Source organism: Rattus rattus, chromosome 3 (assembly GCF_011064425.1).
Source record: "Rattus rattus isolate New Zealand chromosome 3, Rrattus_CSIRO_v1, whole genome shotgun sequence".
Lineage (NCBI taxonomy): Eukaryota > Metazoa > Chordata > Mammalia > Rodentia > Muridae > Rattus > Rattus rattus.
The window spans coordinates 53,236,484-53,264,449 of record NC_046156.1 but is presented as its reverse complement, the minus strand read 5'-3'; the positions used below and the strand labels follow the sequence as shown (position 1 = coordinate 53,264,449).

The following is a 27,966-nucleotide window of genomic DNA, read 5'->3' as shown; positions in this document are numbered from 1 at the left end:
TTACTTAGCTTTCGAACCTGTCTCAGAGCTACTTGCAGTCTTTGTTGCTGTTTTTGCCAAAACTAAGTTACTAGAACAGTGCTTCTCAACCTGTGGGTTGTGATTCATGGGGTGTCAAACAACCTTTTCACAGGGGTCACCTAAGACCATCGGTATATCAGATATTTGTTATGATTCATAACAGTAGCAAAATTAGTTATGAAGTAGCAATGGAAATAATTTTACAGTGGTGGTGGGGTCACCATAACATGAGGAACTGCATTAAAGGTCACAGCATTAGGAAGGTTGAGAACCACTGTCTAAGGGTACATAGTCATCAAGTTCTATATTTTAGCTCAATGGTGAGCATAGTATGTATAGATCCCCAGCACTACCAGAAAAAGTTCTCTTTTAATGCTATTTATTTAATACAGTATGTTCCTCAACTTTATATAAACCATTGCTGTTATACTCTCTCTACCCATTCATTTCTCACCCATTTATCTGCTTTTGTTTCTTCAAGGAACTTGTCATCACTAAAGATAAACTGTTTATTGCCCAGTTCCTCCAGAAGAATGTATATACACAGAGCCGAGCCAGCAAACAGCTACTGCAGGAGGCAGAGGGTGAGCGCTTCAGGGTTGGTTATACACATCTTTTCTGTCCCACAAAATGAACAAACATGACTGTGATCAAAAGCCTTCTTTATGTGCTAAAATTTGTATTTCATGAAATTTTTACACCAAGAGATATGACTCTTTGGTTTTGTTTCGGGCTTTGTAAAAGCAAATGGCAGGCTGGATCTGCCCCATGGGGGTCACAGTATACAAACTTCTGGCACAAGAATGTAAGAACTTGTCATGTTTGCTTATTGCTGTATATCTAAAACTAAGGCCTGGCAAATACCTTCTACTAAAGCAAACAAATGAATCCTATTCTTCTGTTCACACAACCTTCCTTAAAGCTTCTCTTTTGGTCTTTACTAAAGTAAGCAGGAAAGAGACCATGATTTGAGAGTGTGCCTAGTCTAAAGGGTGGAGCTGAGACTAAAATCTAGGCATTTGGCTATAGTATATATCAAAAGAGAGCAAAATTCCAGAGTATTTAGTGTGCCATAGATTGCCTTTGTCCTCTTAGTTCTATATGCTGTATGTGTAAAAGAGAGGGGGAGGGGAGAGAGAATGATGCTTGGCTAAGATTTGTTTTGGGGCGTGTTTTTGTTTTATTGAGACAAGGTTTTGCTCTGTAGGATAGGATGACTTTGAACTTGTGGCAATCTTCTGGTCTTAGTATCTAGTCTGGGATAACAGGTGTGATGTATGACATTATCATGTCTAGCTCCAGACTTTATTTATTTATTTTTGCAAGAACTGACTCAACCTTTGCTTTTAAAATCTGTAGCTTTAACAAAAATGGGAAAGGATATGTAAAATGATAAAATATTAAATTTAATCTTCTTTTTTTTTTCTTTTTTTTCGGAGCTAGGGACCGAACCCAGCGCTCTACCACTGAGCTAAATCCCCAACCCCAATCCCCAATATTAAATTTAAAAGTCAAACATTATCATCCTGTTTTAAAACTGGGGTGGTACCCTAATGGGATAAGAACTCCACAGGAAGACCAACACACTCAACTAACCTGGACTCTTGGAGCTCTCAGAGACTGAACCACCAACCAAAGAACATATATGGGCTGTACCTAGGCCTCCACACACATATGCAGCAAATGTGCAGCGTAGTCTTCAAATGGGTCTTGAACAAAGGAAGAGGGGCTATTCCAAAAGCTGTAGCCTGTAATATGGGGTATGTTCTTATGGCTGTGCTGCCAGGTCTGGTCTCAGTTGGAGAGGAAGCACCTAATCCCTCAGAGACTTAAACTGCCAGGGTAGGGGGCAATACCCAGAGGGCCTCCACTTGCTCAGAAGAGAAGGGGAAGGGGAATAGAGGAAAGGATCGGGGGAGGAAATGACCAGGAGGGGGACAGTGAGCAGAAAGTAAAGTGAATAAGTAAAAATTAAACAACAATAATAAAAGTGTGGGGTGGTGAGATGGCTCAGTGGATAAGGATTGTTACTGCTCAGCCTAATGATCCAAGTTCAATGCCCAGAACACACATGGTGGGAGAATTGATTCCCACAAGTTGTTTTTTATTAAACTTCATCTTCATTTTGACCTACTTTAAAAACTTTTATCACTGAGTACTGGGCTTCTCATTTATTTATTTTTATGTGTATGTATGTGTGCCATATGCATGCAGGAGCCCACAGAGGCTAGAAAAGGACAATGGATATCCAGGAACTGGAGTTATAGGAGGTTGTATGGGTTCTGGGAACCAAACTGGAGTTCTTTGCATGAGTATGAAGTCACTTCTCCACTCCCATTCCTTGACCCATCTAAAAAATTCAAATCCTAAAACAGCCATCAATCTTGCATCTGTAGAACCAGACTTTTACGTGATAGAAAATTCTAGATGGATGAGAATTCTGTTGCTAGGTGACATACACACCTCACTCACCAGCGAAGGCTGTAAAGTCTGTTCTGCCCAAATCTCTGCTTGCTAATCTGCCTGGTGCTTACCAGATCCTTATCTCACTTACAAGTCTCCTCTTTTGACCTTGACCTATACTGCCCTTCAATTCTGTTCCTCTCTCCACATCCCTGCCTGTCAGAATCTTTCCATCTTTAAGATTGGGCCCTCCTGTTCTTTATAAGAGTATTCCCCCATACAAGAACAATCCCTTGTACCCCTATCACATTTTGCTTGAACATTTATCACAGTACCTAGAATATAACCGTCATATCCTCTTGTGCCAGAAGATAAAGCTTTGCTTTGGACAAACTTGAAATTTGTATCCCCTTTCCATAATATAGGCTAACAAATTAAACAGAATAGAGCAGGTAGTAAATAAATGTTCTACAAAAATCTCTCTTGAATAAAGTGATAGATATTTGTCTTATTTTAAAATACTATGTTGAAATACATTTGGAGTTGAATAGACTTGGTTTTGAATTTCAGTCTCACTTTAAAAAAAAATCCCCTTTCTCTGTCTTCCCCTCTCCTTCCCTAATTTTTTTTTAACGGAACCATAGACCAAGTATTGATTTTTATTACTTAAAAAAGTTGCATATTTATTTCTTACTCTATGCCTGTGCCTTCAACATTCCTCAATAAGGAAGGTCGGCTTGGGGTTGGGGATTTAGCTCAGTGGTAGAGCGCTTGCCTAGGAAGCGCAAGGCCCTGGGTTCGGTCCCCAGCTCCGGAGGAAAAAAAAAAAAAAGAAGGAAGGTTGATCCTGATCCTGTCACGAGGTCACACTTGGCACACATGGAGCCACCATAGGCCCTGCTGACCTGCTTCTTTGTCTTAGGCAATCTCAGAAGGACTTTCAGTCTCACAGCACGAACCCCTTGCAGTCTGCCTGGGCATACGCCACATGCGGATTTGGGTGCTTTCCCGACCTTCTGGTGTAAAGGTAAACAATCCTATTGCCAGGGTTCAAGACAGCCTAGTTTTGTTAGAGTCTGTATTGTAGGCCTCTAAGCACCGCCCCGGAAGAGGAAAAGAAAAGAGCCTCCTTCCCTAATTTTGTTTCGTGGGATAAGAGGCTCCTGTAGCTCAGGTGGCCTGGATGTCTGTCTCCACCAAGTGCAGGAATGACAGGTGTGTACCATTTTGCCTGGCTTTAATTTTAATCTATTAACATTTCTTTAAACTGTAGCTCCCCCCTAAAGGAGGCCAGTATCTATTGCTTAGAATTATTCTGGAGCAGGGATGTAGCTCAGTGGTAGAGTGCTTTGTTTAGCTAGCATGTAAGTTCATGAAGATTGTATCAGAATATTTAAATAGGAGCAGCTCAATAAATGCTAATTATTATTATTACCATAACTGGTTACAATAGAGGTAACTGATGATTTAAATTATTAAACTGAATAAACCATTCAAATTACCAAGAAATTACTTCCTCTGATCTTAAACTCCAAATACTCCTGACTCCACCTGCATTACCTGGGGCTTAATTTCTTTTTCAGAAAACTTTTGCATAATAGTATCATAGTTACCGTATATTCTCCACCACACCAGTAATACCCAGTAATTAGAAGAAACAACACTTTTATTAGCCAAAAAGTTCTAAATGTCTTGCTTCTAATCGTAGTAACATAATCTCAGTTTTTCCTTTTAAATATTTTCAAATAGCATATCTACTTCAAGAAAACAGTAGTCAAAAACAATGCCTTTACACTTTGCTTGCTTTTATTCTACTCCTTTCCCAGAAATATCAGGAACAAATAGTTGGCTTTCATTTCTTGAAAGGAATGAACTTTATTTCTATCCTGGTAGGAAGCTCTGTTTGCATAGAAGTCAGTGCTGTTCCCTAAGGGGGATTTTCACATTTGAAGTCATTTAGGATGTGATACACACACACAAGCTGGCCTTGAATTCTCCTACCTTATCTTACTAGTGCCTACGTACTAGGATTACAGACAGATAAGTGTTACTTTGTACAGTATAGCTCTCTTATTTTGTTTGTAGTTTAGAGACAAAGTATCACCATACAGCTGGCCTAGAACTCACTCAGTATGCCCCCAGGTCATCTTCAAGCAAAGATCTGCCTGTCTCTGCCCCCTCAGTGCCAGGATTAAATTTCTAGACTTTGTTGCTGCTGCTACTGCTGCTGCTGCTGTTGCTGCTTTTCTCTCTCCTTCCTTGCCTTCCTTTATCCCCCTCTTCCTTTGTTCTTTCCATCCATCCATCCATCCATCCATCCATCCATCCATCCATCCATCCATCCATCCATCCATCCAAACAAGGCCTCAGTATGATCCCAAGGCTAGCCTTAAAATCACTATGTGGCTTTGAACTTGAGGTGATCTTGCCCCAGCCTCCTAAATTCTGAGATTACAGGCATGTGCATTTTTCAAAAACAAAAGATGCTTTGCCTGAATGGTCTGATTTTTAATTTTTTTCTTATTTTGTTTAAGTGTGTGTGCGTGTGCGTGTGTGTGCACGCGTGCATGAGTGTGTGTGAGGCACTCCTTTGGAGGTCAGAGGGTCTTAGGAGCTGGGTTGTTTTCGGCTACCTCCCAGGTTGAGAGGACCTGGAAAAGGTTAAGGCCAAGGTGGAAAGAGGGCAGAGAAATTTGATAAGGAGGTTCTGCAGCTTAATGTGTGTTATGTATTTCATTTAGCAAATTTTCAAAATTAAGGGTATACACACAGCTAGAATTGGTAATTTTTTAAAAATATAAGCGCTACTTTAAAACAAAATAATTTGTCTACTTTCCCTACTTATTTATCTATAACAGCTTGGAATTTACATCTGTAAAACTTACTGTCTTAGACAGTTTATTGGTGATTTACCAGATATTTCAAAATGAGATGCGAAAACAACAAACAAAAAACAGACCAGGGCAGGCCTGACTTGAGCTCAGCAAGAACCAGCCCACCTTTGCTACCTAACAAGTGCTACCTTCCTCTGCCCTGTTGCATACAAGCTTGGCCTGCCTTCAGCAAGAGCTGGCTGGCCTTCGATGGCTCTTTCTAATTGTTTTCCATCTACAATACCCGAATCTCTGCCTGGGCTAGAAATCCCAGCCGGCCTCACTGAGCATGACCTTTCCTCTGTGGCCACAATCTCACATAGTTTCCTACCATTTTAACATGTACCAAATAAGTTTTCTTTAATAGGAGTCACCATTATGTATTATACAAGTTCATACCATACTGTCTAAAAAATGACATAGGTAAGCATAAAGTTTACTATAAGAAAGAAAAGGGAAAAAGCTGGGCTTAGTGGTACTTGCCTTTAATTCTAGCACTCAAGAGGCAGGGGTTGGGGATCTCTTTGAGTTTGAGACCAGCCTGGTCTACAGTCAGCTCCAGGGCAGCCAGGACTTGTCTCAAACAGAACACAACAGCTGTCTATTTTATAACTATCATTTCCAACCATTTTTATTTATGTCTCTAAGCACTGAGTTAGGAGAAGATCATCCTCATTCTAGGCTCTAAAACATCCAGAATTTTGATAAGATTTCTAAGCATGTATCTTAATTGTTCATTTAAAGTTAAGAAAAGGCATGTCTTGTCACAAATGCAATAAGCATGGACAGAAGAATGGAAAGGACCTGATGGTCTAATTAGTAGATTTACCTGGATATTTAAAGAAATGAAGCAGAACAGAAAGACAGAAAAATTGTTGGGACATGTTAAAAAAAAAAACCCTCACACACATAAAACAAAAATAAAAAAAAATTCATAAAACATTTTAACTACTAAAAGTGCTAAAGAGAGAGAGAAAGAGAAAAGGTCTAACCTAGGCATAATTTTGAGAAATGTAACTAGGTTAATTAGAGCGCCTCCCAGCACCACCCTGAGATTACAGTGTCAGCAGACTCGCAGCTCAGAGGGCAGGGTCAGCAGTAAGAGCTTGGGGGATGGTCACAGAACAGTGGGATCACGATTGGCCTTTAGGATCCGGTGCATATGTTTATGATATTCTAAAGTAAACATACACCCTCCTCCCCTAAACTAATTTTACTTCCTTTGAAGTTGCTGGGAATCAAACTGTTTCCCATGGCATCTTTCCTATTCAATTGCTTGGATTTAGTTTCTTTATTTGTGAGTATAATCCTATGCACATCGACTGAGGACTGTTTTAACTATCCAGGGGCTGGAGAGATGGCTCAGAGGTCAAGAGCACTGACGCACTGACTGCTCTTCCAGAGGTCCTGAGTTCATTTCCCAGCAACCACATGGTGGCTCACAACCATCTGTAATGGTCCCTTCTGGTGTGTCTGAAGAGAGTGACAGGGAACCCACATATGTGAAATAAATAAACCTTTAAAAAAAAGAAGAAGAAGAAAAGTAAAAAATGAAAAGAAACATTTCATTTGCTTTAAACACTGAAATCACTAGGGGACTTAAATGGGCAGATGGCTGGGTTCTACTGGCAGAGATTTTGATGTGACAGCTCTCTTAATAGGCAGAAATGTAAGATTTAGTTGGGGCTGGCTTTTACAAAACTTCCTCAACACTCTGACATGCTGCCAAGGTTGACTGGCAGCTAATATGAGTTGCAAATTATCACAGTGGATACAAATAGCACAAGATTAACACAGTAAGTAACTCAGTTTTCCAATCTTTAATATTTACCAAGGCTAGCAAAGACACTTACTTACACAAGCAATATCCCTTAAGAAGGGATACTTAAAAGCAACTACTTAATATTTAAAGATGCATTTTATTCTAAATTTTGTGTAAATATATGTGGTTATGTGCTCATGAATGTTTGTGTCTACATAGTCTAGAAGTAGTGGCTATTTTGTAACTAGAATTATAGGCAGTTGTGAGCCTCTGAGTGAGTGCTGGAAACCAAACTGAGGTCCTCTGCAATAGTATGTGCTCTTAACTGACAAGCCATCTCTCCAGCCCTAAAGATGCTTACAATAACTGTGAAGAAAAACTGCCAAATCAAAGTATAGAGAATAAAGGACACAGAGCTTAAGATGCAGGAAACAGACATATGGATTAGGTGGGTGAAAAAAGCTACAAGGAGAGGAAGGTAGGATTTTAAAGCTAGACTTGGTAACATGCTTTAGAGTCTTTTTGGGGAAATTACAAGTGAAAGAACAGGGGAGGGTGTGGTGGAATATGTGTTCGTACATGCCTATAGTCAGAGAAAAGAAATGGTGAGTCCGAGCCCATCCAGGATAAATAGTAATCTTGTCTTCAAAAAATTATAAAGGGTATGATGACTGCAGAAGGAACTGTAAGGTACAAAATTTTGAGACATAAAAGTCTCCTTGGAGCCTGGTAAAAGCTCCCCGCTAGTAATGCAATAACAAATTAGCTTAGCTAAGGGCGAAAAATGCTATTACCCAAAGACTTTACTTAGTAACGCACTTTATTGTATACCTGTTATGGAAGAAGATGTCATTAAAATTTTTGGGTCACACAGATAACTTGCCTGGTTCTAATTTCAGATTCAAAAAGTTTAAACTTTGAAAGGCCAGGTTTAATCCAGCTCGCTACTTAGGAGACAAGCAGAGAGACCACAATTCAAAATCCTCCTAAGCAATTCTTTGTTTTGCACTGAGGTACATTTTAAATGCTCAATGATGTCTCAAAATAAAAAGTAAAAACCGAGAGCTCCTAGAACCCATATGGTGGCTCATAATAGTTTGTAACCTCCAGTTTTAGGAGATCCCTCTCCCGGTTCTTACCCTTGCAGGTACTAGGCACACATGTGGTGCAAATACATATATGCAGGCAAACCATACAAAATAAAAATAAAATTTTCAAAAAAGGTTGCATACACAGGTCAGTGGTACAGCACTTCCACAGCATGGACATGGGCTTAGGTTTAAGACACAATGCTACATGGATAGATGGATAAAACACACACACACACACACACACACACACACACACACACACACACACACACGCACACACACACACACACAGAGCATAAAAAATATAACAGTGTGCCAAAATTATAATTTCCCATGTGCCTATGATAGCTGGGGGAAAAAAATCTAGCCTCTTTTGTATTCATTCATTATTTCATTTTCATAACTAGTTTTTTCAACCTAGCAAATATGAGTGCCTGAAGGCAGCAAAACAGGTAAGAATTAAGATTTGAACCAGGGCAAGGTTCTCTGTTTCTTGACTCTATATGAATCATTAGAACATTTAATAAAAATAAATTCCTGACCACTGATTTCCAGAAATTCTGACTCAATAGATCTAGACAGAACCTAGAAATTTGCTTTTGAAAGAATCACTAGAAATAATATTGTAGGCAAGAACTGTCCTAGGCAGCTGTCACAGCACAAAGCTTTTTTTCTCAAAAAGATTTAGTTTATGTGTATGAGTATTTTGTGACATGTGTGTGCCCGGTGTCCACAGCAGAAAGTTCATAAGGGAGCCAGTCAGTCTCCTTGGCCTCGCCATGGGGATTCCCATCATCTTTCAGCTTCTAAAGCCATGATTCTCAAAGTGCTTTTAGCACATTTTATGAAATAATTTTTGGTGATATGTTTAAAAAAGTTTAAAAGATCACTACCTTGATTTAACAACAATTATGATGCTGCCTGAGAATCTGGACCTGTCACCAGCTATGTAGGTATCTGTGTTGGAATGGAATCAACTTTAGGGCTGTGCCACCCCATGCACAACTGCTCAGTACCTCCTTTTACTGTCTACCACCTACACAAGAAGCCAAGGTCCTAAGGAGGATACAAGCAAGCACTGCCAACATTGTATCCTTCAACTGATTCCTAGTTCGGGACAGTTGTTTTATTTATTTTTTTTTAAAGCTTCACTTCACTCCTAGAAATGATTGAACAAGAATGCATATTTATAAAGGACTTATTAGGTTATCTCAGTGCACTATAAATCACAAGGCAAAGTCTGTCCATTTAAAAAAGCCACCATCTTTGATACAGCGTTCCTGCTTTTATGTTACACCATGCCTTCCATAATAACATCTAGTTCACTCAGATAACTACTCTATCTCGCAATGACTTAAAATATGCATGTGCAAGCAGTAGTAAAGATACATTTTAGATATTGCTTAAAACTGAGTAATATAACTGTGAAGAATTTATAGTAACCCAGCTGGAAAGGAAGAAGGAACAGTTAAGTATGAGCTAAGTAAGGGGGCTGGAGAGATGTCTCAGCAGCTAGAGTGCACACTGCGCATGCAGATGGGAGTTCAGTTCCCAGCTCCCATGGGGACTTGGGCAGAGGCCCTCACAACTGACTGTAACTCTAACTACATGGAATCATGGTATCCAATTGGACTTCCAGGGAACTTACACTCATGTGTGCATACCTCCCCCTGCTCCTCACATATACATACACACAATTTTAAAAATTAATGATGAAAATAAGCCTAAAAATGTTGTTAAAGAGCCTGGAGGGTGATGTATACCTTTAATCCCAGCATTCTTAAGGCAGGCAGAGGCAGGCAAATCTGTGAATTTGAAGCCAACCTGGTCTACCTAGGAAGTTCTAGGACAGCCAGGGCTACATAATAGGCAGAATCTGTCTCAAAAAATTAAATAAATAAGTAGTTCTCTTGAAGGCAGTTAGATTTCGGTTAATTGAAAGACAGTCTGGGCTAAAAAATAAAAACAAAAGGGCAAAGGGGATGGCTCAGTGAGAAAGGGCACTTGCCAGCAAGCTTGATACCTCAAGGTCAATTTCTGTAACTAGAACAGTGGGAGAAGCCAACTTCTCTTCTGGTTTATGGGGTACCCCCACCCCAGTAAAAACATGTTTAAAAAATCACTAAAAACAATGACTGGGGATATATAACTCAGTGGTAAAGTGCTTGCCAAACATAGACATAGAATGAAAAATGAAAGGCCTCCAAATTAAAAAAAAGTACAAGGATTTGGACAGGTTGAGTGAAAGGTAGATGTAGGGTGTAGTAGTGAATGCCTATAAATCCCAAACATTTGGGATGTAGAGGTATGGAGGTTAGCTATTACCACAACATGGGTATTTGAATAAAAATGGCTCCAACAGGCTCATAAGGAGTGGCATTATTATCAGGAGTGGCCTTGTTGGAGTAGGTGTGTCACTAGTGGGTAGGCTTTGAGATCTCAGAGAGTCACTGTCACTTCCTGCTGCCTTCAGGTCAAGATGTAGATGTAGAACTCTTAGCTGCCTCTTCAAGACCAAGTCTGCCTGCTTGCCAACATGCTTTCTGCCATGACAATAACAGACTAAGCCTCTGAACTGTAAGCCAGCCCCAATTAAATGTTTTCCTTTATAAGAGTTGCTATAGAAAAACTAACTAGGGCTGGAGAGTTAGCACTGACTGCTCTTCCTGAGGTCCTGAGTTCAATTCCCAGCAACCAAATGGTGGCTCACAACCATCTATAATGGGCCGAAGCCCTCTCTGGTGTGTCTGAAGATAGTGACTGTGTACTCACATATATAAAATAAATCTAGGGGTTGGGGATTTAGCTCAGTGGTAGAGCGCTTGCCTAGCAAGCCCAAGGCCCTGGGTTTGGTCCTCAGCTCTAAATCAATCAATCAATCAATCAATCAATCAATCAATCAATCAATCAATCTATCTAAAAAAAAGAAAAAGAAAAAAAAGAAGAAAAAAAGAAAAGAAAACCTAACTAAAGACAAGGTAAGAGGGTCATCCTTTCTATACATCTGAGCTCCAAGCCAGCCTGGCTAAATGAGACCCCATCTCCTAGAAACAAAAAACGAAAACAAAGGAAAAAGGGCCTCTTGAGCTGGAGATAAAATGTGGTGGTAGCATGCTTTCTTAGCATTCACAAGGCCCTGTGTTCAATTCCCAGTACTGAAAAAATGGTATTCTATATTCTTCTGCAAATAAGAGAATAATGGAGAGACAGGTAGAAAGGCAAAATTCCAGAGAATGCTCTAATGAGCATAAGGCAGACAAGCATAAGGAATAGCTTTGCAACCTGGAACTCCATTTGGCTTGGGCTATACAAGCATGTGTGTTGTTTGAAATAGGATCTCACTATACAGCCCTTGCTGGCCTTGAAATTGCTATGTAAAGTGGTGTGACCTTAAATTTATAAAGATCTCCCTACCTCTGCCTCCAGAGTTCTGGGATTAAAAGCCTTCACTACTATACTCTATCTACATATACTCTTTTAAAAACAATGTACTTGGCAACCTAAAACCCTTAACTGGAAGATGCTAAGCACATGTACGTCCCTTTCTTCTAACAGTCCACCTAGCAACCCTTAGGCCAACTAGGACTCCCACTCACTCCAAGTAAGTTTCTCTCTCTTTGGCAAATCATCAAAAACTCCCCTTTGAGGTAGAGAAGATAGGAAATTAATCTGACCTAACTAGTTTTAGGTGTGTTTCCAATAAAGTAAACTGTAACCTCTAAGTGAACTTTTGGGGAAAATCTCCTATTTACCATCTTATGACTAAGAATAATTAGGCATAAGTATGAATAAAATCTAAAGTATCATGGGATGGGACATGCCACTGTCCAAAGACTTACATACATAACCCAAGCCTGTCAATCAAAATAGGAAACCACTTGGCTCCAGCCCTTAGTATCCAAACTCCTCTCTCCTATAGAAACCATAAAAGCAGCCTGGAGCCCTTGAGTATTCTCACTCCTGTGGCCAGCTGTAAAGAGCGACTGTATTGCTTTCTGATCTGCAAAATGGTTTCATTTTTTAATTAAGCTTTCTTTCACTGCAAAACTTCATTTGCTTATTTCAATTCCTTGAAAAAGATTGCAAGAACTTGGAAACAGGTCCAGACCCTGACCACATGCAGTAAGAGAGAGAGAAAAGGAATAGTATGTGACTACTGAAATCTAGTTAGAACAACAACAAACCAAGTAGTCTTTTGTTTTCACTATTATGGCTAATTTCCTCTAGGGTTTTCAATTTCATGATCCATATATAGAGTTTGTTTATTTTTGGCAACAACATGTAAGAAATTTGTACATTGGACAAAGGAAAGCACCAAGAATGCTTGGTTGTTTGTCTTTTTTTATTAAGCTCTAAAAGGACTCATATCAAACAAAGAAAATACTTCCCTTAGGGTCTTTGCAGGGCTCCTTGTAGGTACACATGCATAGTCACAGTGGCATACACAAGGTGTGCAGTTTTATGAGATCTTTTAGGAAAACCCTGCTGGGGTATGTGGGGGAGCTGGAGGCTGAATGTTCCCAGCAGTGGCACAGCAGAGCACCAGCAAGGGCAGCAAGTGCTCAGACATAATGATACACAAAAAGGTATTCAATCCAGAGACGTCGGAAAGTGTACTTCATAAGAGCCAAGTGAGAACTTTAGGAATCAATGATCCTTTTCACAGTTAAGTCTGTAATTATACGATGTTCTTGATGCTGTGCTAAGCACTAGATAAAAAGGCATGATTCCAGTTACCAAAGAACTAGCTGCTGATTATCAAAGGAAGCACAAGAATGAAGACAATCTAAGAACATCTGCAACATTTTATTTTAATACTTCATTTTTTTTTTTTAAAAAAAGAAAGACCTTCCTCTTCCTCCTTTTTTTCCCCTCCCCGGAGAGGGCTTCTTTGGGTAGTCCTGGCTGTCCTGAAACTCTCACATCCACTTGCCTCTGCCTCCCGAGTGCTGAGACTAAAGTATGCCCAGTACTGGGTTTTCATTCATAATTCATAGGAAATCGTATGGTATGAAATGAATGGCTGAGAAGCATACAGACCTGGGGTCTGCATTTTATGACTAATTAACTATACTACTCCATTTAGCACCAAGGCTGGTTCCAATGAAATATTTCACCATTCTAGAAGAAATCATAATAAACTTATAGTCATGTGAATTGTATCTGTTTAGATTTTGTGTTCTGGTTTAGGATTTTTTAACTAATTATAAGACTTCTATCGTCAGTAGAGCTAACTAAAAGGTATGAAGGTGAAAATGATAAAATGAATGTTAACTGATGACTTCTTAGAAAGTCACCAGTGTAAGTAAGACTCAGAGTTTATTTCACCCTAAAGGATTTAACTCATCTAGTAAAGTATATAATTGAGGATATCCAGTCTAAACGTAGATTTTTAATAAGCTCTAACAAAGCTCTTAAATCCTAGCTTCTATTGACAAGATTTAGAAACTGTTGCTATTATTAAAGTAGGGAGGGAGTGTGCATCTGTCAAATCACATGTGTGGATGTTAGGGGACAGCTCTGTGGGGTCATTTCTCTCCCTTCACATTTACACATGTTCCAACAGTGAACTCTGGCACCAGGTTTGCCCAACAAGTACCTTTACTCACTGAGCATCTCTCACTACCCTAGTTGTATTTTCTACATCTCTACTACATGGTTTGATAAACCTGTTTCTAGAAGGAGGAGGAGGAAGAATAAGAGGAGGAAGAGGTGGCTGAGGCGGCAACAGCAGCTTTTACAGTTTACACGTATAATTCCAGCATTCTGGAGGCTGAGACAGGATGTCAGTTTCAAGGGCAGCCTTGTTTACATAACCAATTCTAGGCTAGCCTGAGCTACATACTAAGATCTTGCTTTAAAAACAGAACAAAGCAATTAAACAAAAAAAGCTTAAAAAAAAAAAAAAAGTCCTTAATCCAGGTGTGACGTGATAGCCACGTGCTTATAATCCTAGCATCCCAGGAAGCTGAAACAGGAGTGCCCAGAGAGTGTAAGGAGACTGTGAGCTACAGAATGAGACTGTTTCAAAACTCGAATATCGGGGTTGGGGATTTAGCTCAGTGGTAGAGCGCTTGCCTAGGAAGCGCAAGGCCCTGGGTTCGGTCCCCAGCTTCAAAAAAAAAAAAAAAAAAAAAAAAGAACCAAAACTCGAATATCTAACGGAACAACCAAAACAAACGCCAAAACAACTCTAACTAAAATCATACACATCTACATTTCAGCATTTTTAAAGGTGTATGCACATATTTTATTCATTAGGTTAAAAGGAAAACCATGCTAATCAGTATTGTTCAATCCTAGAATTCTTTTCACACTGCTGGAAACAAAAAAACAAATAAAAAAAAAAAACCCAACAAATCAAAGCTGAATCATGAAATAAAACAGATGAGGCAGAGAACACAAACAAGTCACTCATCTCACACTTCAAACTTCCTAATCAGGTATCTTGGTCTTGGTAAGCATTTGGAACTAAGTTAACTGAAAAGGGTAAGTACCTGGAATAGTTCACAGAAATTCAACTACCAGATAAGACTAGAAGCACTTAGCTGCTGGTTAGTATATGTCTCACTTCCTGCTTTGTTCAGACAGCTCACTCTATTTCAGGTAATGATGCAGAAGTGGAAAAAAGGATTAAAAAACAAAACAAAAAACAAACAAACAAACAAATACCCTTCCTCTTTAAAAATGATAAAAGCTGGGGTTGGGGATTTAGCTCAGTGGTAGAGCCCTTGCCTAGCAAGCACAAGGCCCTGGGTTTGGTCCTCAGCTCCGGGAAAAAAAAAATGATAAAAGCTTTTGCAGCTGGTTACAAAAATGATTTTACTTGCTTTTAGAAATGTTTGAGGGGGGAAAAAAAAAAGGCCTCAAATGCCAAACTTATGTCCGGGCTTACTGTGTTCACAGAACATACAAAGATAAGATTGAAAACAGAACAATAATAACAAAACAGACCAATCCCAAATCAAATGTATTTGAAGCCTTCAACAAGAAAGAAGAAAATGAAAATTCTGGATTTCTTTCAAGAATTCAAAGTAGAAATTACTGCTCGAATAGTCTGTAAACCCGGGGACTGTCCAAGGGACTTTGCAGATGCCTGTGAGTACTCTACCACTGACTGACTTACATGTCCAGTCCATCTCCCACTTCCCTTCCATTTTTTGAGACAGTCTCACCAAGTTTTCCAGGCTGTACTTCATTTGCTTTGTAGCCTGGACAGACCTTACATTTTTGTATCCTCTTGCCTTGGCTTCCTAAGCAGCTAGGCTTATAGGCCTGGATTACCAGGCCCTGAAAGATTTAAGATTAGTTTGTACTGCTTGGATGGTAACTCACGACTGTAAGCCTGCACCAAGGACCTCAAGACAGAAGTGTCACTGGGAGTTATGTCTGGGCTACACAGTGAGTTCCACATCAGTTTGAGCTACAGAATTCGGACTGTCTCAACAAATCAAAGTAAACAAACAAACAATTACTGCAAAAATATCATCAGGGCTACTTGCTTATGAATCTCAAGACATTCAAGATTAGTATAATCTTTTCACAGACACAGACAGACAGACACATACACACACACCCCACTGCAAAACATTTTATTTTTTGAGAAAGGGATCTCATTCATGTAGCCAAGCATGGGCATGAATTCCTAATTCTTTTTGCCTTTATCTCTCAAGAGCTGAAATTATATAGACAGGTACCACCAGGACCAGCCTTTTCCCCTAGCTTTTCAATTTCTGTTAAGAATCAATTAAAGATTAGAAGGAAAAGCAGGCAAAGTACGTAAGAAGCTCAAAAATCAAGAAGTCTTACAAAGCCCTTTCTTTTCCTTCTTTTCGAGACAAGGTTCCTGGCTGTCCTGGAACTTCCTCTGTAGACCAGGCTAGCCTCGAACTCCCAGAAATCTGCCTCCCAGTGCTGGAATTAAAGATGTGGTCCCAGCATCACTTCCACCCAGAAAGCCTTTCTTTATAGTCATAGATTTAGAGAGATGTGAATGTGCCTGTCAACTCTGAGGAAAGGAATCTAATAAAATTACAGGAATCTCAAGTTACTAGGGTCTCTTTATGTAGTCCTGGAACTCACTATGTAGTCACGGCTGGCCTCAAACTCAGAGATCTGCCTGTTTCTGCCTCCTGAATGTTTGGATTAAGGGCATGCACCACCATGCCTGGATCAAAGCATAGGGATTTTACTGTATCATTATACTACATATCTACATTAATAAAGACAATGTAGTCAATTAATAAAAAACAAAAACAAAACAAATCAAAAAATCTCTATTAAACCTAGAACCATGGGAGGCAAAGACAGGAGGGCAAATTGGAGATCAGTCCAGTCTACAGAACAAGTTTCAGACCAGCTAGGGATATATAACAAGAATCTGTCCCCCAAATACAAAACATCAAAAGCTCTTTACTAAAATAGGAATAGAATTTATCAGCAATTCTGGGGCAGATTTACTACTTATTACTGGCTTGTTTATCATTATTAAAACTAAGCAATAAAGTTAAGTATCATGGTATGCGCCTATAAAAGCACCATTTGAGAAAGCCTGGCAGATTAGGGTTGGGGTCATTCTTGGCTGTATAGTGAGTTAGAGGTTTACATGAGCCACGTAAGACACAGTCTCAAGAAATAGAATAAAGTTTCACTCTAACTTAATGTTATGTGAACCAAAAGTATTTGTTTTATAATAAACGTTGTCACAGTTTTCTTTGTGTGAGTTTTGATTTCCTAGGTCTTTAACATTTATAATATTCAATGTTCAAATAAGAGAAACCAATACTAAAGTGTTATTTGGTGGCTTTTTAGTTTTTGTCCTATTAACAATGAAGTTCAAACACAGGATGTTGCACATGTTAAGTACTCTAGTAACAAACTGCCATCCTGGTCCCTGTTAAGTGTTTATAAAGGGGCTAAGCACCCTTTTCAGCATTTAAAGACAGTGGCTCATTCTTACACAGGTGTATGTTAAGTTATTCTTTTTGAAGAAGTGATAAAAAATAATCTGTTCCCCCCCAACAATCGGTTGGACCCCCCCAGTGCAGGGGAAGGGGGGGTGGGCGGTAAGGGGGATGGATAGGGGGAAACACTCGTATGGGGGAGGGGGAGGGGAGGTAATGGGGGCTTATGGACAGGAAACCGGGAAAGGGAATAACATTTGAAATGTAAGTAAAGAAATACATCTAATAAAAAACAAACAAACAAAAAAACAAAACAAAACAACAAAAAAGAACCCAGGCAGATTTTATAGAACACCGGCGGGCACATACTTTGTTAACAGTCACTGCAGGAAACAAAAGACACATTCTTGTCCCATAAGTAGTTATCTAGTGAAACCATTTTAACTTCTAGCCACCCTAAGATTCTGTGTTTATTGAAGAATCTGGCACTTCTTTCCTTTTTGAACAAACTGTTTAGCAAATATATGTGGTTGTCAGGAAAAGTTATCCTATCAAATTTGGGATACACCCTTGTATTTAAAACACCTTTAAAGATCTAGGCACACAAACGACATTCTGACAAGCCCAGCTATAAAGCACTACTACAGTTGGCCATCAAAAAAGGGTTGGGTGTTTCATCCAAACTGAATGTGTTAAATGTGAGGTTTATTTGCTACATAACCTTTCTGGAGTTGAAACAAGTCTGTTGCCTACTTCTCACGGTTTAACCGGAAGTAAAAAAAACTACTTTGAAAAAAATTATAGTTAAAACAGAAGAGACGGAGTCACCTTGGGGCTAAACGTGCACACAAGAGAGCATAAGCAGAATAAAGGTGCTCGTCAAATTCTTAAGCAAATCCCTTGAGGTTTACTGATTTATTTTTATCCAATTAGTTTAGTCAGTAGTTAAGAAAAGATGAGGGTGTGTAGGTTAGGTGGACAGGCAACACCAGAGGACCTCTCCCTGACAAGGAGTCCTGACAGCAAAATCACTTCCTGAGGAAGGAGGAGCAAAAGGGAAGTTAAGGAGGCCACTCTGATCAGGAAGTGACTCGTTCTAAACTAACCCCAATCATACCTATAAATGGGGGGATGGGGTGAGCCCCAACAGCCAAAGGCGGTAAAATAACTGCTGCCTGACACGTCCCGACATCACATTCTCCTCCTCTCTTATACAGTAAAGAGTCTACAGTTAAGTCAATCAGACAAAGTGTCTCCTCTTTTGAAGGAAGGTTGTGCTCGGTCCGGAATGAAAAGAAGAGTTGAGGAATGGGGGACTGGGGCCACCGTGAGGCAAACGAAATCTCCTTTAAGGAAGGAAGCGTCCCGGATGCAGAGGGAATATGCTAGCACCGGGAAACAACCTTCTTTTTCCAGGGGACACCACCAGGTTTCCCACTGCTGCCGGCTCGGACCCCTGGGCCTCGTCGGGGGAGGAAGTAAAAGAGAGAGGCGGACCCCTTACCTTCTCCTCATCCGACACCCGATCCTCGAAGTCGGCCATCTTGGCTGCTCTGGCCCAGCCCGGCGGGCCGGCGCGAGGCAAGCCGGGAAGGAAGCTGAGTGGTGGAATCACCGAGGGGGCCGTCGGAAGGACCCGCCCGGAAGCTCCGGCCAAGAGGGCGCCATGTCAGTTCCGCGCGGGCGTGACAGCCTAGGGTGGGAGCGCTCTAGGAAGTCGACTTTCCCCTCAGGGTTTTGCAGTCTTAACATCTTTCTCACTGAGTTTCAGTCACTTTCCCATTCGTCCTGGAATGCTTGGTGGCGTGTCTCGACTGTCCATGGCGCCTGGGCTCCCTCTGGTCAAGTAGCAGTTGCTACACCTAGAAGTTTTCCTGATCCCGTTGGTCTCGTAGGCCGCCGAGTCCAGTGCACTAAGAGCTGCTCGGCTCTAGGAGACATCAGTACTTTTCCAACGCCGGCACAGGGCGAAAGGTGACCCCCAACCACGTACGGAACCAAAACCACTTCCCTCCAGCGCCACATTGAGTCCGTTTCCTGCAGAATAAGTGCCACCATCGGATCCTTCCCCGCCCTCCTAGAGGACTAGGTAGCCCCAGAGTAGGCCACCTTCCAGGCGTTCCGCCACCTTCCAGATCTCCGTCCAGTTCCCCAGGACTCAGCCTAGACAGAGGCCAGCTTCAAGTCCGCCACTATCCCAGGATTCCCAACTCCGGGTTTCCGGCCCTTCTCCCCTCCCAGGTCCCGGCGCCTGCCGGAGACGCAAGATGGCGGACGGAGACTACTTCGCGGAAGCCGCGCGGGCTGTGGGGTGTCCCCATGCACCTGTTCCCGGCTTGGGTCTGGGCCCGCCGCTGGGCTGGAAAGAGCGGCTGAAGGCCGGGCTGGCGAACTCTGGGTCCACGCTGTGGTTCCTGGCGGGGCTGGGGCTGCTTTACGCTCTGAGGGTCCCGCTGAGGCTGTGTGACAACGTGACAGCGGGTGAGAGGCCCAAACCTCCTGGACAGTCGGGGACAAGCACCAAAGATCAGAGATTCTCAGGGAGTCATGGAGGGCTTTGCAGAAGGAAATTGGTGTTGCATGCTCCAGTGGGTTTATTTTTTCTTTTGGGCCACAACAACCCGGCAGCTAATTGTTAAACCTGTGCTGCAGTTTACCGGCCCCTCCCTAGAGCTCTGAAGGTTCGCCCTCTCTGTTCTGTCTACGTTACCGCCGGAAAAGCTACCTGTCAAGCTGCAAGCTTCAGGTAGTAAGGCAGAAGAGAGCATTCCCAGATAGGTACACACAATACATTCTTATTGCTTGCAGGGCTCCTTGAAAAACCGTACCATTGAGTCTCCAGCTGCCTAACTTAACCTACACCAGAAACCTAAGATAAGCACATCTGTAATACAAGATAGAAAATGCTATGATTTTAGTGGATCATACTTTTATTGTAAGACGGTTCAATTAAGAAACGTTTTTCGTAATATTTTTATCCTTCAGACTTTGTTATGAGTAATAAGATAGTACAGGAAAGAGAGAGAGGAGAGAGAAGCACTGACAACAGTGGGGTTGTTTAATATTTTCCTTCCGCAGTTGTACAGTGTCATGGGGCCTGGGCTAAAGATAAAATTTGTAAACAGTGCTGATCCATGCAGATTCTGCAAATGCTATTCCTTAGCCGTAGGCAGGATGAAAAGATGGGGTCCTGGACCTTTTGTGGTGTTATTGCAGAATTTATTTCTGCAGCCTCAGAAGGTGGAAATATTTCTATTAGAGAGTCCCATGAGATGACATGAAAGACCATAGGATAATGCTCTAAAATGCTTTGGGTATTTTAGAGGACAGGCACCACATACTGTCTAATTTATCTGTAATAGCTTCATGACGTAATTTGTGTGCTCATTAAAATGCTGTTCATTGAGTTGTTCATTTATTTTTCTACTGTTGTTGGTTTGAGGCCAAGATATAACCAAGACTGACCTTGAACACCTGATCCCTTGAGCCACTTCTTAAGTGGCGGATTTAGAGACATATACTAGCTAGCCTGGCTTTAATTCTTTGTTTAATGTATGTAGCTGTCTTCAGACACACCAGAAGAGGGCATCAGATCCCATTACAGATGATTGTGAGCCACCATGTGGTTACTGGGAATTGAACTCAGAACCTCTGGAAGAGCAGTCAGTGCTCCTAATCTCTGAGCCATCTCTCCAGCCTGTAGCCTGCCTTAAAAATTGTTTTTATACACGTCCCTCTTTATAGTCCAGGATCTCCTAAGCTGGAGACCTTCCTGCGTTGGCCTCCAGAATGTTAGTATTGCAGGTTTGAACTATCAAGCCTGCTAACTTTGGTAAATCGCCTGTGTTTTGACTACATGTACCCTTCAGATGAAAGCAGTTGACTATTGCAGATTTTTGTTTCTTTTAAAACTCAAAATTGGGGCTGTGGATGTAGCTCAGTTGATAGAGTGTTTCCCTGGCATACAGGAAGCCATGGGCTTCAATCCATTGCACCCATAAACCAGGAATGCTGATACACACTTGTGATCCCAGGACTGGGGAGATAGATAGATACAGTTAGATGCAGTTGTATTTTACCAATACAGGTAGATACAGTTGTTCAAGGCCATCCTCTCAGATCCACAGTAAGTTTGAGACCAGCCTGGATTGTGTTAGACCATGTTGTGAAAGTGCATTTAGCTTTTTATCCTTATATATTTGCTGAAGTTCTAGTCTAACTTACAGATTGTATTTTAGATTTTCAGAAAAGCAGACTAAATTATCTCACTGTGACTTGATTTTCTTTCTTTGACCTAAATATGGATCCTAGGGCCTTATATACACTCATTTTGATTTGCTTCTTATTTAAGTAAAGAACAGTATAAAACCCCACTTTTATATACATGAGAAGATTCTTAAGATATGAAACAATGGGGACTAAAAGTCACTTTTGTTTTAATAACTTTTTCAAATGAATTTCACTTTAGGTATTAATGTAGACAGTTACTGACTTAGGGCAGTCAGCTTAGAATTTTTGAGCTTTGTAATAGTGGAAAAGCTGCCTGCATTCAGTAGAACATTTGGATTTTGATCTTCTCCCAAGCTAGCATCATGATCTCTACGTTACTGGGTAGCAACAGTAAACCACTGCCTCCCATTTTGCACATTCATACAAAATGGAGAGTAAACAACCGGTGCTGTCCACAGCATTATGTTGCTAAGTAACGGCAGCTGGAAGATTAGGGATGTAGCCTACATTTTTTACTTGCAGTATTTTCAATCTATAGGCTTATTTGAACATAACCTCATCAGAGGCCAAGCTTCTTTACTGCTCACCTCCATCCATTTATGCAGGTAAACGTACTTGCATAATTGCAATGTACTTCAAGTTTGTACTTTGTAAAAACTCTAATGTTTTCTCTTTTAACAGTGACAGGGTTTTTAAGTTCACTGACACCCAAGTTCTATGTGGCACTTACAGGGACATCTTCTTTGATATCTGGACTAATATTTGTAAGTAGTTTCTATTTTCTTCACCCCTATTTTGAAGATTGTTTATGTATTTTAAAGATTGTTTACGTATTTATCAATCTATAAGTATTTGTTAGGAGTTCCAGAATGTGTTTGATAGTTGGGAAAAGTTACCTAGAGAAGCAAGTTTGAGAGAAAAACCATGTTTCCTTATTGTCTTTTAGAGAGAGTGGTAGTGTTAATTACATGTTAGGTTTCTTTGTGAGATAGGATCTCATAATGTAGTCTAAGCTGGCCTTGAACCCAAACTGGCTCTCTTGCCTCTACCTCCTGAGTGCTGGAATTACAGGGGGGAGTTACCATGCTGGACTTCATTTATTATGTATTAAAAACTTGTACACAGAATGGCAGATGGCTCAGCAGGTGTAGGTGCTTGCTGCTAAGCCTGACTGATGACTTGAGTTTAATCTCTTGGACACATATGGTGGAAAGAGGGAGAACCAACTCCTATAAGTCCTCTGATTGCCACTCCTATATGCCTGCGCACTCATAAACACATAAATGTAATGATTAGAAACAAAAAACCAGAATACCCTGAATACTCTAATCAGGGGAAGGTTGGTTGAGATGGATCAGAAGTTTAATGATCAAAGGGCTTATACTATTATTTCAAAGTGAATGAGGGACCGGGGAGATGACTCAGTCGTCTTAGACTTGCAATGTAAACATGAAGACCTGGGTTCAGATCGCTAGTGCTCACATAAAGGGTTAGGAATGCTTGCATGCCTGGGAGCCTGCTAAACCAGACAAATGAATGAGCTCCAGGTTTAGTGAAAGCAAGGTAGAAAGTAACTGAAGAGAGCCTATTACACATGCACACATATATAAACATCAATCCTTCACATGGAGACTAATGAAATGGGTTATTCTATAACTACTGTTATCAAATTTTTCCATTTTTCAAATAGTTTCAAGAGAATTTGCATGTACAGAATTTATCTACTTTAGAAACAAGATCTCTTGTAAGCTTGAACTTATTCTGTAGTCCAGGAGGCCTTAGCTTCCTGGTCCTCTTCCTTTTACTATACAAGTATACCCCATCATATCCAGTTTATGCAGTACTGAGACAGAAACTTAGGGTCTGTGTATATTAGGTAAACACTTATAACATTGGGCAGACTATAATTTATGTCTGGAATTTAGTATTCACTTTCTCTAAACCCCGAATGTTTCAAAATGCGAGAGTTTAGTTTGTATTTATGAGTAAGCCACAGAAATGCAATGAAGTAAATATCCTGAATATCTGTTTATGGGAAGGTAATAGTATTCATCTCAAAGGATTGTGGGAACTAAATGAGGTAATACTAGCAAAAGTTTGTACCATGAAACTTGGCTCAGGGAGTGCTTACTGACTTACCTCTTATTCTGAGAAGTCACGCAATAAGGGACCACATTTGATTTTAACTCAAGTTTTGCTTCAATAAGATACTACTTTTTAGGGGTTGGGGATTTAGCTCAGTGGTAGAGCGCTTGCAAGCGCAAGGCCCTGGCTTCGGTCCCCAGCTCCGTTAAAAAAAAAAAAAAAAAAAAAAAAAGAAAAGAAAAAAAAGATACTACTTTTTATTTAAAAATATTTTTAAAATATGTTCTTCATTAACATCTCTAGGTTCTAGTGTTTCTTATTGTATACTTTGGGAAAATTCTGCTACAGATAAAAAAGTATTAAGTATTTATCATGCCATTTTTTTCTGTTCTTTTTTCCCATCTGTAGGTGGCACTCTACAGCTTTAGTAGGAAATTGGAGTATTTCTTTGACTTTTTTTTTTACTTTTTGTTTTTTGGGTTTTGCTTGTTTGTTTGTGAGGTGTTTTGTTTTGTTTTTGTTTGTTTCATTTTGTTTTGTTTTTTTGAGCCAGTTTTTCTGTGTAGCTTTGGATGTCCTGGAACTCACTCTGTAGACTAGGCTAGGCTGGCCTTGAACTCACAGAACTCCACCTGCCTCTGCCTCCCAAATTCTGGGATTAAAGGCATGCACTACCACTGACAGCTAAAATAGTAGGGCTTTTTTTCCCCTCTCTTTTGTTTTTTCGAGACAGGGTTTCTCTGTGTAGCCTTAGCTATCCTGGAACTCACTCTGTAGACCAGGCTGGCTTTGAACTCAGAGATCCACCTGCCTTTGCCTCTCGAGTACTAGGGTTAAAGGTGTGAACCACCACCACCATCACTTCCTGGGTCTTTGACCTTTTTCAATCTTTGAGATAAAGTTTCAAAATGCAGAGAGTTTAGTTTGTATTTATGAGTAAGCCACAGAAATGCAATGAAGTAAATATTCCTATTTTTTAATAGCTCAACAACTTGGACAAGAACTTGTCTCAACCATGTTAATAGCATTGCTGAATATTAGACCAGTACTTTTTGGTTCAGAAAGCACTCTATTAGGATTCTTATTAAATTTACTAGATAAGGAAACGGAGGCTCTGAGATGTCAGAGATTAATTGACTTGGCCAATACACTCAGTTAATAAATAGGGGATCTGGTGTGAAGTTTGGAAGTTTGATCCTACTTTAATATTAATTGCTTTAAAATAGTTTTGAATTGTGCTGCAGATAGAATCAAATGACAACAAAACATGAAAAGGTCCATTATGGATTACATACTCTTACTTCTGTATTGAAACTTCCCACTATATAGCTTGTGCTGGCCTGAAATTTATGATCCTCCTTCTCTATGTGCTAAGAGTTGAGACTAGAGGCAGGTGCTGTCACATCCGACTCACTCTTAGTATTCCTTAATGCCTTGTAGCAAGTGTAGAGTGTGGCCTAAGCTTGTCTAAACTTCATGATGAATCCATAAGAAGGGTGTTTCACTTTTACATGGCATCTGTGTCTAGGGAATTTTGGGTTGGATTTTTTTTTCTGATCATTTCCTCACCCACCCAAGAGCAGATTGTGCATGTGAAGTGCTGAACTAAATAGAAGCAGCTCTTTAATTTCTATTTACGGATTGCATTTTGAGTGAAAAAAGGTTTCCCTTTATTACAGATATTTGAATGGTGGTACTTTCATAAACATGGCACATCTTTTATTGAACAAGTGTCTATAAGCCATTTGCGGCCACTGATGGGAGGAACAGAGAGTAGCATTTCAGAGCCGGGCTCTCCTGCCAACAGCAGAGAAAGCGAAACCCTCAGACACCACCATCTATCAGGTGATTTTTTTTTTTTTTTGGTGATGTTTTCAGAGATGTATAATTAAGATTGATTTCATTACAGAGGATAAGAAAATCAGTCTCAAAACAATAGATTAAGTAATTCGTGTTTTTATGCCCCCTTCACATGTAATGACATTAGGAGAATAGGGGCTTAGGGGGGTGATCAGATCATGAAAGTAGAACCCTCATGGATAGAATTAATGTCCTAAGGAAAGAGACTCCAGAGAGCTATCTACTCTTGTCACTTTATGAGGAAATAATAAGAAAGTGCCATTTACAAACTAGGCACTAAAACTGCCAGCACCTTGAACATGGATTTTCCAGCCTCTAAAACAATAATAAATGTGTCTGTCTCTATTGTTCTTGTCATTGTAGTACAAATGGAGTAAAGCACAGAGACAACCCATGGCTGGTATAGAGCCCCTTCTGTTTTGTAGCCTGTCATCCCCAGACTCAATTGCTTATTTATTGAGAGTTTCACTATGTAGCCCTGACTGGTCTGACACTCTCCCTATATTCTAAGCTGGTTTCAAACTCACAGAGATCCTTCTGCCTCTGCCTCTCTCCATTAGAGAGGCACACCACAGTGCCCAGCCAGAAGCAGTTTTTAACGTGTGATCCACGGTGCTTATTCTAGTTTTAGCCATCATATTTACCTTTTATTTACTAGAAAAAAGAAAAGCCCTCACTTCTCCTGACTCACCCTACACTGTTCAGAAGCATCTAGCATGGACAATGCCTGGTTCAATTCCCAGCAGTACCAAACAAAACATGTCTAACACATATAATACTAGCATGTGGGAGATTGAGGCAAAAGAATCAGGAGTTGAAAATCATCCTTAGCCAAGTTTGAAGGAACTCTGGCCTACATACAGGAGGGCAAAGGTTAAGTGACATCGTGAAGGTGAACCCTTGATCTAATAGGATTGTTACAAGAAAGGGGGTGAAGATAATTCTCTTTCTCACTACCACTGGAAGACAGGAAAAAGGCTGCTGTCTCTAAGATTGTCTAGAGGCTGAAGGTTTTTGAGATGCATGCCAGACACACAGACAGTTCAAGTGCTGTGGTCGCAGATGTGAGAATGTGAGACAACATGACAGGGTCTCCTCAGTTTTTATTTTTCTAACCCTTACTCTGTGTTAGCCTGAGCATGCTATACAGCTTGTTTTTGGTGTGTGTGTGTGTGTGTGTGTGTGTGTGTGTGTGTGTGTGTGTGTGTGTGTGTAATAAAACAACTCTAATATATGTCAGGTAGTTCAGGTGGTTGTTGACATGACTAATTCTCATTCTCATGCTAACACGAGTTAGTTCCAGAAGCTGTGGTAGGATCTAGGAATATAGGAGTGGATGAAGTTTTAGTAGATCCTATTTTAGAGAGGAAACTGAAAACTGAATTATGAACAAAATTCCACTGAGACAGAAATACAACAATGACTATATTTGATTCTGATTTGATTCTAAGAGCAAGGGTGACTTGTACCTTTTTCATATTTGTGGTGTATGTAACTGGCTTTGTATATAGATTACAGGGCTAACAGTAAGTGTTGGTTAGTGAAGATTTACCTGAAGTTGATTGAACTAATCTTTCCTCTTGTTTTTCAGAATGTAAGGTCTGGAGAAACCCTTTAAACCTTTTTAGAGGAGCAGAATATAGAAGGTAAGACGTTTGCTTTCAGCACAAGTGTGGGTTTTAGGTTAAAGTACTGTGGGTGCCTGTCTTACAAATGTCTTACAGCCTCTTCTAATTGGAGATACTGACTGTATTAAAGTGAATGATTAGCTCGGAGTAGGTATCACCTTGACTGTGTTTACTTTTTTTTAATATTATAGAAAATAACATCTCTTTAAAATGTATTCTTTGACACTTTGATCCATGTATGTAATATATGTGTCATGCTCATCCTCCATCTCCAACCCCCGCTTCCCCTTCCCAAGTCTCAGTTCTACTTCCTTGTGTTTTTCTTCTGTGACCCTCTGGATGTAACCACTGGAGCAGGAAAAGTCATCAGTGTCTCTCCTGCCGCCCTGAACAGACGTTATCTCCCCTGGGCAGGACAGGCCTGAGGGCTCCTGTCCCTTCTATTGATTGAATGTTTATTGGTTCAGTCTTATGTAGGCCCTATGCAGGCAACTGTAGTTGCTGTGAGTTTGTGTCATGGCCTTGTCATACTCTTAAGATAGCCTTTCATAGTCCTTCTCCCTGTGATTCAGATCTTACAGTATTTTCTGTTCCTATCCTTGATAGAGGTGCTAGGGCACTTTTTTTTTTTTTTTTAAATATAAAAAACCCTTCTGTTTCTGTTTTTTTGAGACAGGGTCTTATAATGCAGCCCTGGCTGTCTTGGAACTCACACAGACCAAGCTGGCCTTGAATTATGGAGATCCATCTACCTCTGCCTCATCAAGAATGCATTTGCTTACTGTGCCCATTTTTGCTTGTTTGTTTTGTTTTGTTGTTATTTTTGAGACATATCTCTAGCTGCCCTATAAGTCAGTATGTGGACCAGGCTGGCCTCAAACTCACAGAAATATGCCTGCTTCTGCCTTCCTAAAGCTAGGATTAAAGTTGTGCACCACCCTGTCCCACCTTTGTTAGTTTTTTAAACTAGGATCTCCTGTAATCTTGTTGTATGGTTTCGATTTCATATAAATCTTTATGAGAAATTTCTTACTACTTGAAACATTTATGCTTAGTCTCTAGCTTTTAGAGCATTTTACTGAGTAATTTATTGGTTTATTTTAGTTTTGA

At 40.3% G+C, this 27,966-nt stretch overlaps 2 protein-coding genes across 3 annotated transcripts in view; one reads left to right on the top strand and one right to left on the bottom strand.

Annotated features, from left to right (window-relative positions):
* Nucleotides 1-18,883, bottom strand: part of Capza1 (capping actin protein of muscle Z-line subunit alpha 1) — a 47,794-nt gene extending 28,911 nt beyond the window's left edge. Inside the window, exon 1 of the mRNA XM_032897571.1 lies at nt 18,558-18,883. Within this exon, the coding sequence (XP_032753462.1) occupies nt 18,558-18,596 (39 nt within the window). The 5' untranslated portion in view covers nt 18,597-18,883. The remainder of the gene's footprint in view (nt 1-18,557) is intronic.
* Nucleotides 18,727-27,966, top strand: part of St7l (suppression of tumorigenicity 7 like) — a 58,119-nt gene continuing 48,879 nt past the window's right edge. The window contains exons 1-4 of one of the 2 annotated variants that reach the window (XM_032897569.1): nt 18,727-19,534; nt 21,965-22,047; nt 25,048-25,213; nt 26,820-26,874. In XM_032897569.1, coding sequence (XP_032753460.1) covers nt 19,321-19,534; nt 21,965-22,047; nt 25,048-25,213; nt 26,820-26,874 — 518 coding nt within the window. In that variant the 5' untranslated portion in view covers nt 18,727-19,320. Of the gene's footprint in view, nt 19,535-21,964; nt 22,048-25,047; nt 25,214-26,819; nt 26,875-27,966 lie in introns of those variants that run through there. The other variant, XM_032897570.1, reaches the window with a different exon arrangement.